General features: G+C 39.2%; 1 protein-coding gene across 1 annotated transcript; it reads left to right on the forward strand.

Moving 5' to 3' along the window:
* Positions 1 to 40: 40 nt before the first annotated feature.
* EIF2S1 (eukaryotic translation initiation factor 2 subunit alpha) lies at positions 41 to 10,974 on the forward strand. Its single transcript, XM_039552741.1, has 8 exons — positions 41 to 152; positions 2,041 to 2,282; positions 3,743 to 3,822; positions 4,257 to 4,408; positions 7,111 to 7,217; positions 8,958 to 9,055; positions 9,682 to 9,825; positions 10,122 to 10,974. Exons 2-8 carry the CDS (start codon positions 2,042 to 2,044, stop codon positions 10,245 to 10,247), a joined length of 948 nt encoding a protein of 315 aa, XP_039408675.1. The 5' UTR covers positions 41 to 152; position 2,041; the 3' UTR covers positions 10,248 to 10,974.
* Positions 10,975 to 11,366: the final 392 nt, after the last annotated feature.

An 11,366-nucleotide genomic window follows, 5' to 3' on the forward strand; every position in this document is an offset into this window, starting at 1 on the left:
GGGCGCTCGAGGGGACCGCGACCCCTCTCTCCTCAGCGTCGCGGCGCCTGCGCAGTAGGGCGGCAGCGGCCGGGCGCACGCGGCGGCAGGAGCGGGGCCAGCGCGGGACTGCGGGGCGCGAGCGCAGCGCGGGACCCCCGGGCCGCACCCAGGTACCGCCGCGCGCGCCCCGCCCGGCTCGCGCCCCCGCTCCTCCCGGAGCGGCGCGTGCGGCCCGCGGCCTTGGGGACCCGGCACCGCTCAGGGCCGGGCCCGGCGTGACGGCACCGGCACCGCGCCCGGAGCTCTGCAGCCGGCGGGGCCGCGCTCCCCGGGCCTCCCGCCGGCGCCGTGGCGGAGATGGGCTTTTCCCGGCTCCCTCTCCGGTGCGGCGGTGGTCGTGGGGCAGCGCCTGTGTCGGCGGCGCTGGTCAGGACTGGCTCCGTTTTCGCCAGTTTCCGCAGACGTTCTGCGGCCGCGAGGGCCTCGACTGAGGCGTGTCCAGCCTCTGGAAAAGATAAATACCAGCTTCGGCACGGTGGGCGTAGTGTTGCTCCGGGGGATCTTCCACAGAAGGCCAAAATAAAAGCCTTGTGACTGGAAAGAGGAATGATGTGTGTGTGCTGAGCGGTATTTGTCCGCTCGTGCTCGCTGTGGCTCGAGTTTGTTGCTTTGCAGTGCAGCTTTCTCATGTACCCCCTAAGTACCTGCAGGATTGAGGAGAGCTGCATGGAGTGGACTAGAAAGGCGAACTGTAGTTTTCCTTTTTAACCTTGGAGTTCTTTGTTCAGCTTACACAAAGTTATACAAAACCTTCAGAGTGTTTCTATAATGCTTTGCTAGTCTGTATTAACCCGTTTTTAAAAGTTAAGAATGGAGGTAAGGGTGGACACGATCTTCTGAATTGCATGGCCATGTGTACATAGCATTTGGCATTACCTTCCTACTCTGATTTTAAATTTTTCTGTAGCTAGAAAGCACTGGCACTGCTGTAAGGATCATGACTAAAATTTCAAAATTGTGACTAAAACAAACCTCCTGAAGGAGTGATGCATTTGACTCGGCATCTTAGGCTCCTGCTGCTGTAGAAAATTTTCTGTATGAAACTTCAAGGCATAGACAAAAGCAATTGAACTAACTTAGATGCTTAAGAGCATGTGGATTCATCATCAGAAAAATTAAACAGTTTAAGCATTCCTTCTTACCAGTCCTTGATTATGAAATGTTGGTTTTACTTTTTCTTTTTTTTTTTTAATGTATAATGAAGGAATTCTGGGGTTTTTTCATGTGATTTTGATGGGTTTTTTTCACCTCCTGACTCGCAGTCTTTGGGGGGTGGTTTTTTTTGTGTTTTCAGTACTTCAGGCCAGGCTAGTTCTGTTCTGATTAATGCCTTTGGTTTCTTTGCTGACAGTTGGCCTCTGGAGCAGGTCTTGCAGGATTACTCTGAACATCTTGTGCTGACTTTAAAAGTCATCTTCTGGAGTCAGCGTCTCCTCAGTACTACAGAAGCTTCTGTCTGCCTCTTATTTTCTTAGCCTCACGTGCTCTTATTATGTGCATACGAAATCCTTTGTGAGCACTGCAGGCTTCTCTCCTATGTCCTCCTGCTCTTACAATCCAATTGATAATCCTTGAGAGTTCCTTCCAACTCAGAATATTCTGTGAATCTGTGAAAATGTTACAGTGGCTCATGAATTTAGATGCATGCAAGGTGTGCAGTGTGACCTTTCCACCACTTGAAGAAGCCTTTCCAGTGTGCTGTGCATAGGCAGTACAACAGTTGAAGTGGATAATGAAGTCTGGGTAGAAAGCTTTTTCTATGTTAATGCAAAAAACCAGCATCTTAGGAAATGGTTGTGGTAATAGTACTTAGAATACAAGTTAATTTATTATTTAGTTTCTATTAAAACCTAAGCACAACCTTATCCTAATTGCTACCTTTTCTGTCACTGTTCCTCTCTATCCTCCCCAGTCCTTGCTGATTTATTGCCATATTTGTAGGAGAAGGCAATGATGTACTGTGAAATAAAATCTTTGGGTTTTCTGCTCAAATTCCAGAATGCCGGGACTAAGCTGTAGATTCTACCAACATAAATTTCCAGAGGTGGAAGATGTAGTGATGGTCAATGTTCGGTCCATCGCTGAAATGGGAGCCTATGTCAGCCTGCTGGAGTACAACAACATTGAAGGCATGATCCTCCTCAGTGAGCTGTCCAGGAGACGTATTCGTTCCATAAACAAACTCATCCGGATCGGGAGGAATGAATGTGTTGTGGTCATAAGAGTTGACAAAGAGAAAGGTATCTGGGGATATGGTGGGCTATATCAAGATTGAATTCGTAGACAGAAACGCCGATGAACAAAGAGGGGTTTTGTGGGTTTTGCCAGGGTTACTTTTTTTGGGCATTGAAGTGAAATAGACCATCACTGACCATACCTATGATCATTCTTCTGTTCCTCTGTGTCCTTTGGGAATTGGGTCAAGGAAAGTAACTGGCATCAGTAAAGATTTGAGTGGGTCCTCACCAGATTGGTCACTGAACTATAGTGGAGTTTTCTTTTGATATCTGTGTAGATTTTCTAAGCTGAAGAGAAGGATCATTTGCTGTAGACATAAAAATCTAGATGCTAAGCATTTAGTGCTCACCATCCATACTGTTTGTTAACAAGTCTCAAACCTTGTTGATAAAGGTGATGACAAGTATGTAACTATTGTGAATCCTGTAGGGTACAAGCTAAGATTTTAGTACAGGCAGTTTTGGTTTTTGCTGTCTTTTGAACATTTGAATCTTTGAAGGTTTTCTTAAATGTAATTTCTATTGAGAACATTTCAAATTTTGATAATACTGTTCCATGCAATATCTAAAATTTGTATCCAGCTGTACAGAAATAATGAACACTGAGCCCATCTCCTAGAAGTGTTACTGTTGGTATGATATTTCTCAAGTTATATGCTTTTCTAGAATACTTCTGAAACTGCAATTAACTCTGAGAAAATAAATAATGAATGACAGGATAAGGAAAAGCAGAGACGAAAGAAGGACAAGAATAAATTTATTTCAGATAAATTTGAAGTGAAATAAGTTTCCCAATATCTCTAATGAAATTATACTTTTAAAAATTAATTTTGCTTTCATATTAACAGAGAAACACATCTGGAATTCATCTAGTGGTCTTTTATTAAACTTACTGGAGAACCTATAGTTTGTGAGAAATAGGTGGTGGCCTTTTCAAATTTAGAAGAGAGTTCAAAAGAAATTTTTTCACAGGCAATTCTTTCAGGCTGAGCATATTTTATTAGGAAACTGTTTAGAGCTAAACTGATGGGGTACCAGCCTTGAATGAAATTGTGTTATCACTACAAAAATATGCATTGAATTTGCTTCTTTGTATGCTGGAGTGATTTTTTTTCCCCTAACTGTGTACAGAAACATAAAAATGGATCACTAGTTGCTGAGATAGTGGTTTGCAGAGAAAATATTAAGGCAGTAATTTAAAAGAATGTTGTTCAAAAATTTGCTGTTCAAAAATTTGCTGTTGTAAGTATTTACAGTTGAAAGAATTTTACATCCTAATTTGCATCATAATTCACTACATTCATCAAGGTTTGACTTCGTTTCTCTCTGTAGCAACATATGGGGATACTGTACGCCAGGGGCAAATCCTGAGCCAGAGTGTTTGTTCATAATGAGCTTCTCTTGAAGGAGTCAGACTTAGATTGCACAATGGCTGACACTTTTAAAATCATCTTCCCCAATAGGTTATATCGATTTGTCAAAAAGAAGAGTTTCTCCAGAGGAGGCAATCAAATGTGAAGACAAATTCACAAAATCAAAGACTGTGAGTTGCCTTTCTATATTTAGGCACTGTGTATTTCCGGCTTCTTTCTTGAGCAACCAAAATGTGCAGACATAAGATAAAAATACAGCATTGTGTTCATGTATTAAGCATGCTCTGATTCTCATTTACCCATGCAAAGATCTATAACCAGCTCATGTGTCCATGAGTGCTACATGGTAAGCTGCTTATTAATTAATTGATTGATCAAGAAAGATGTCAGTTGAGAATTTATGATGTAAAAGGGTATATTTAATTGATCAGAAATTCAAAAGTACGTGCTGGTTTAGCACACCGTGGACAACTTTTTATTGAAAAGACATGCAGGTAGTTCGAGGCTCCTGTCCTTACTGCTGTGTGGTCTTAACACTTCCAAGTAGGAATTTTTGTCTGCTTTCAGTATTTGGTTTGGGTTTTTTACCACACCTATGTTGCAGGTTTACAGCATCCTTCGCCATGTTGCTGAAGTCTTGGAGTACACCAAGGATGAGCAGCTTGAGAGCCTGTTCCAGAGAACTGCCTGGGTGTTTGATGACAAGTACAAAAGACCGGGATATGGTGCTTATGATGCATTCAAGCATGCAGTCTCGTAAGGACTTCTTTTATGCTTCATGGGGTTTATTTCAAATTGCAGAGAAGTATTTCCTGAAGTAGTTCTGTCACTGTGTTCTTTTGGGTTGTATCCTTGGGTTTCTTTCTCAGAGTCAGTATGGAGAATATACTGGTCAAGTAAATCTAGTAAATTTTGACATCAGTCTTCCAGTTGCTTATGGTAGGTTTCTCTGTCTTACTGGATTTTTCCAAGTTCCCAAAGCTCTTGAGAAAGAAGGCTCAGAGGTGACATGTTTTTATCCATCTTTGAGTCTGCCACTCTGTGTACGTCAGGTTTTTAAAAGAAGTAATTGAATCTGATACGGAGAAATACCAAAGTATCAGTGAATAATGTACAAAAGAGTACAAAAGAGACAGATGAGCCTGTGACATTTCTAACAGAGGAGGAGCCACTGGTCTTGGTTTGTCTGTCAGAATTTGCCTGGTTTTAGTCCCAGGCAGATTTTATCAGAAATATCTAGCTCTATGTCTGAAGGCATTTCTACTCAGAGCTGATTGTCACTCTTCCATTGCACAGGCAGCTTTTTTCTTTTTTAAATACAATAAGCTGGGTTGTTACTTTTCTCCTTTTCCGAGCTTAAAGCATGGGATCATAAACTTAGAAATGGAATTATGAACAGAAAGAGGTGGAAATTGTGATGCTAAAGAAGAATGCACTGAGATAGACTGTTGTTTTGGGGTTTTTTTAATAGAGTCTGATATTTTCATTTGCTTTCAGAATTAAAGTGTTTGGTTTCCCTCTGAAGAATCTACCATGAAAATTTCAATCCTAAACTGGATTTTTCAGTAAACGTTTTCAGTTCTGCTCTTTCATAGCACCTAAGCGTGTGAGTGCTGAACTGGAGTTGAACGCTAGATGGCAGTAATAAGGCTTTTAGGAATGGCGTTGACTCTAGGAAGTGAGGCACTCGGTAGTGTTTTTAATTAGCTGAAAACCAGCTCTGCGTTTTGGGGGGAAAAAACAGCTTGTGTCCTCATTTAGAATGAATGTTTCATGTAATAATGCTTATTTTCTGGTGATAGCAAATTTACTGGTTATTTTCTGGTGATAGCAAATCTGGACATATTGCTGTAAAAGGAGTTCCAGATCACTCTTAACTGATAAATACTTTGTTGAACACCAGTATAATAGAATTTTAAAAAAACCCCTATAGTTACACTGGCTGTTTTAGCTTCACTTACATACTCATGAGAAGTCCTGAGCACAGGCCTTTTGTAGCTCATTTGCTATTCAGTTTGGAGCACAAACTTCTGAAGCTATCTGTTCTCAAAACATCTTTCCATCAGTAATGCCTTAAGATTTCTGACAGTGGACTGCAACTTTTATTTGTTCCTGTTGTGCTCCTACATAAATGTATAGCAATGGAGCAGAAAAATATGGATATTGCTGCCTTCCTGTTCTTGCTGGAGTGCTGTGTGAGTTTTAGCATTCCCTCTAAGAATTTGACTTGTTATTTCTTTCTTTGTACTGAGGATTAGTGTTTTGGAGTTTCACACAGCATGGTACCTGTGGCGAGAATTGGACAGTATATTTACCTTCTAATCAGTAAAAATTAAACATTGGGGACCTATTGTTGAAAGTCTACCAAATGCTTTAACAGGTGGATTTAGCAGGACAGTTTGTAAATAAAGCAGAATTTGTATGTCCCATAAAACATTTCTGCTACACAGGTTCATATTTTGATCTGTAAAACCTGTCATGTTTCTGGGTTCTGTTTGCTTGTTTGGCCCTTCTACTCTCTATACTTAGTATACAAAAACATGAAAGATGATGTTTTATTAGCAGCAGAGACCACTCTCTAGTACAGCCTCTGACTTTTGGGCCATTTTGTTTCACGTTTGCCTACTCATAGTATTATAGGTGATCGCATGGGTTTTTTTCAGAAAACTGCACTTTTGTCTCTGCAGAACAGGAACTGTTTTTGTGAGGAGTTTTTTGGTTATGTTCTCTGTTTCAGATAGATTTGGGATAAATTTAATACAGCAATAGAAAATTGACACCACTTCTTCAAAAAAGAGCTGCTAATTTATACTGGTAGACAGCAGAGGAGTTTGCTTTTGTGATCTCTGAATTTGAAACTATTTGCTTGGGATCTAAAAAGCCTTAATCCTTTCTTTAGCCAAGAACGTAGCCAGCAGATAAGTATCTTGTCTATGATCCATACTGTTAAAAAGAAATACAGAATAACACGGAATGAGTATGGGTTACTTTGTAGAATGACAAAAATCGTGTGTTTGAATGACACACTAAAATAATTTTAAAACTCCAGATTCATCATGGATTCTCTTTCATGTGATACGAGTGTATCTTCACACTGGAGGAAACAAAACAATATCAAGAAACTGGATACTTGTCACATTCTATTTATCTCATATAAAGGGAGCCAGAGGGATGCCATTCCTTCACTTTAAAAAAATTTTTTTAATCATTCAGATGGTTCCTTTCAGGAACAAATTGAGTAAACTACTTACCTGCTGTGTTTACCAATAGAAAATGCTTTGAAAATAGATGTGTTCATTTTCTTGCAGTGTTTCAAGGGGTTCTTAAGAAATTTCCCTGTTTTCTTTGCCTGGTAGATATCTAGGATTATTTGTAAGAAATAGAAATAGTACCAGCAGTTTATGTGTGTTGTATTCCTCTTCAGTATAATTTCTATAACGTTGCTTTGCTTGGCTCAGAGACCCTGCAATCCTGGATAGCCTGGATCTGACAGAGGAAGAGAGGCGTGTATTGATTGACAATATTAACAGACGGCTGACACCACAGGCAGTCAAAATCCGAGCTGGTGAGTTCTTCCCACGTGCTCCTTGAACATATCTTAGGTCGAGATAGTGTGCCTTGTTGCAAACTATAAACTCAGTTAAAACTTAACAGTTCATAATCCTGGTATTTGAATGGAACTGTTCAGAATTAAGACACCTTAATCAAGGATTGCTTTCAAATTTCCTGTGTGGGTTCTATCCCAAAGTGCAAGATTGCTTGGAACACAAACTGGTTGTCATGATAGGTAATGCGGTCTGTCATTTTGCATTGGCACGCAGTGAAATTAAATATTTTATAGTTATTACTGCATCTACAGTATTCTTTTTCATTATTCAGAGTTTTAAATTCATTGATTCCCTGGCAGGATGATTGATCCGTGTCAGCACAGCTACAGCATATGCCTTAGTCACTTGCTCATAAACACGTGAAAATAGTATTTCTAATGGGTTGGTTGCAAACCATTCAGTGGGATATATCAGCTCAAGCCTAGCATATCTCTAATGTATGAACTAGTTTGTCTCTTATTAATTTAGTGTGGGCAGAAAAAGCACATGACTGCCTGACTTAAGAAGACGTACTTCAAAACTGTAAATCTGGCTCTACAGGACAGCCTAAAGGCATGCTTGCCATTAAACAGATAGTGTAGCAGAATCAAATTTTTAACCAGATTGAGAAATTGCCACTGCTCTGCAAGTATATATTGAAGAGCATTAACACTTGCTGATTACTGTGGAGAGAAAAGCCTTATCCACATGACACTGCAGTCAAGAAGAGAGTAAAAAAGTAAGGTAATGTAAAATTCCTCTACTTATTGCTTTAGATTACCAGGAGTTAACATAGGCTTCAAATATTTGATTTGATTGCCATGAAGAGTGAATTTGCTAACATGAATAACACTTCATCAATTTTGAAAATTGAGTTACTTGATGAGCATGTCTTCTTACTTCCTTCATGCTGCCTATTTTGTTCTGATGGTCTAAGTCATTAATTTTGTCATCAGCGCAAGTGTAGAATCTTGCCATTGGCTTCTGAGGCTGACTGGGATGGTCCTCTCTGAATTTGTTCCTGATATCTCAGAATTAGCAGGTTTTTGTGAGTCACCTGGAAGTGAAGCCAACTTCTTTGTGTAGCTTAGTCTTGTGCCATTGCTATGCAGGTAAAGAAATCTTTGTCTTCACACTGGTCAGGGTATTACAGATATCACCAGCATTAGTTTATGCCTTGATTTTCAAACACCTATGAAAGGCCATAGTTAAGTATAATCCTAACCACAGGTTAACCTTATAAAAATATATTCTAATGCTCCTCAAGTGATGCCTCTCTACTTGTGTTGTAATTGCTCATGGAGTTCCATAACTTTGTGGATGTGTTCCTTTTCAAGTTTCACTTTTCCTTATCTTTCATTTTCTCTTGTATTTATTGCTTTTATATTTTCATCTCTCCATGGAAATACGTAATTACTAGTGTTGTGTTGTATTTACTGGATGAGAAGTGAGTGAATATGGGTGTATAATTTTGTGTCCTAGCTTTTCAAAGCGCAATGTAAAATGTTGCATGTTCAAAGAATTTATAAAGACTTTAACCTCAACTTAGAAGTCAAGCAAATGTAATACCTTCCTCAGATTTGGGAGCTACTGAGGCTCTCATTGTGGATAAACATTGGTTGCTAAAAAGATTTATTAAAGCTTAAGTTAAAAAGCTTTAAATATTTTGCAGCTTTTTGTAATGGTAGAATTTTATTACTTGTATTTCTCTGTCCTAGATATTGAGGTGGCCTGTTATGGTTATGAAGGCATAGATGCAGTAAAAGAAGCTTTGAGAGCAGGCTTGAACTGTTCCACGGAGAACATGCCCATCAAAGTGAGTGCCAGTCTTTATAATGGAATCAAAAGCAAACTTTCCTGATGCCCTCAGGGACCAATAGTATGCAATTGTACTGGTCACATGAAGCCATGTGCCTGCTTTCCAGTTCTTCTCCTGCAGGTCTGTAACACTTCTACTTTCAGCTATGACAGTCCTTCCTATGGTTGTGCAGTGGCTTTCAACGTTCAGGAAGCTGTATTTATTCTGTTCAATTTGTTAAAGTCTGGTATTGGCACACTACATAACCACTGTTCCTTTATGCAGTCTTAAGTAGGGAGCAATAAATTTTATTTTCAGGTATAAGATTGTGCAAGAAAAGGAAAGTTTGCTCCGCTTACATTTGAGTGTTGGTAGAATGAGTACTGTACCCAGGCCTAGTTTTTCTTCCCCAACAGTTTTTGGATGTTAAGTGAGCTACTCAATAAGTGTTCTTAAAAAAAAACTTGAAAGTACTCTCTCCTTTGGAAATTACTTTTTATAACAGTCTCTTGTAACAAAAGTTTACTTAGTCATCATTAAAAAAAAAACATATGGGTTGTAATGCTTTTAATTGTTTGGCCTAGCTAGGCATAATGTCTTTGTTACTGAGTTTGCTTCTTTCCCCAATCTTTACAATGTGGCAGATTAATCTGATAGCCCCTCCTCGTTATGTGATGACTACTACAACACTGGAGAGAACTGAAGGACTGTCTGTTCTGAATCAAGCTATGGCTGTAATTAAAGAAAAAATTGAGGAAAAGAGAGGAGTCTTTAATGTGCAGATGGAGGTAAGAACAAATTACATTCTAAAATACAACTTTTTTCCTTGCAATATTTCTAAGTAGTGCAAGATCAGTAGTGCTACAAGAAATCGTAGCAAGAAGTTATTAAGAAACAAAAAAAAATCTGAGTGTCTGTGCTCCTGAAATAAACAAATGGTCAAAAAATCTAACTTTGCTGGGTTTTATTGTGTGACTTCAGGATGTATTTTATCTCTTACTATTTATGTGGAATCAGAGTCTAAAAATATATGTGACCTTTCTTTATGAGAGTTTGCCATGTGTTCTGGTTTGGTGTTTTTCAGCCTAAGGTGGTTACTGACACAGACGAGACTGAACTTGCAAGGCAGCTGGAAAGACTGGAGAGGGAAAATGCTGAAGTGGATGGGGATGATGATGCCGAGGAAATGGAAGCCAAAACAGAAGACTAAATGTTCCGGGATACTTAGACGAGAGACCATATGGAAAACTAGAAACCCCATTGCAAACACTCTGGACTAAACATTTCCAGTATTGAAAACTTCAAAAACAAATATTTGAAGTGTTTTCTGTTTAAAAAGACCAAAATGTAACAGGCTCTTTTAAATAACTTTTGGTGCAGCAGCTTACCCAAATTGAATCCTTTGAAAGGAAGGTGCCTAGTCAAATTCAAGGCAGATCTGGCCAGAAGGAGTTTGCAGCCCCATACTTAACACTTTCATATGTAACAATTCCTAATTGGTGATTGCAGCTCAGTGCATCTGTTAATGATCTTTCCTGGGAGCAGCAAAACCAAGCAAGCAGAACAGTTCTATACAGAATGTATTTGAGCAAATATTCAATAAATTTCTGGGCTATGTAAAACTGAGGTTTTGGGTTTTTTCCTCCTCTTCTGTCACATGGCCTAGAGTGGTGTGAATATAAAACCTGGAACAGCATGATTAATGGGCGACTCCTCTTTAACATTGAAAGGGCTTTCTTTTGTTTGCTTTAAATCAAGCTGATAATGAGTGGACCAGAACGTTTTACATTAATGTTTTACTTGCAAGTTTGTTGATGCAGACTTGTTTAAATTAGCATTTCCTTTGTTTATCATCTGCATTTAGGGACTGAGAACTTGAAAACTTTGAAAATAGCTTGTTTCCATGCCAATAAACATAGCTGATAAATGAAAAACTACATATAGTTGCCGTTTGCTCGATAGGTGAATATAGCAGGAGCTTTAATGAACTTACATACTTCAAAATGGGCAGCACTGTCTGTGAGCTCACTGCAACATGACCTTCAGTTCTGCCTACCTTACATCCCATTTACACTGGACTGAGATACTCACTTTAGAAAAAACCTGTTTATCTTCTCTGAAGAGAAACAAGATGTGCTTTCTAAATTGGAGTTTAAAAAACCAAAATTTAAAAATCCTGTTTTCCTTGTCAGTGGGAACTGAGGGGAAAGAGTTGTGCTTTCTAAGTAACCTTTCCAGCTTGCTAGATTTTTAAATCTGTTGGTATTTTTTTTTTAATTGTCATGTCCCATACTGCCCTTTTTTTTTCTTAATATTCTGTGGTGCTAGA

The sequence above is a fragment of the Corvus cornix genome, chromosome 5, assembly GCF_000738735.6.
Source record: "Corvus cornix cornix isolate S_Up_H32 chromosome 5, ASM73873v5, whole genome shotgun sequence".
In the NCBI taxonomy this organism is placed as follows: domain Eukaryota; kingdom Metazoa; phylum Chordata; class Aves; order Passeriformes; family Corvidae; genus Corvus; species Corvus cornix.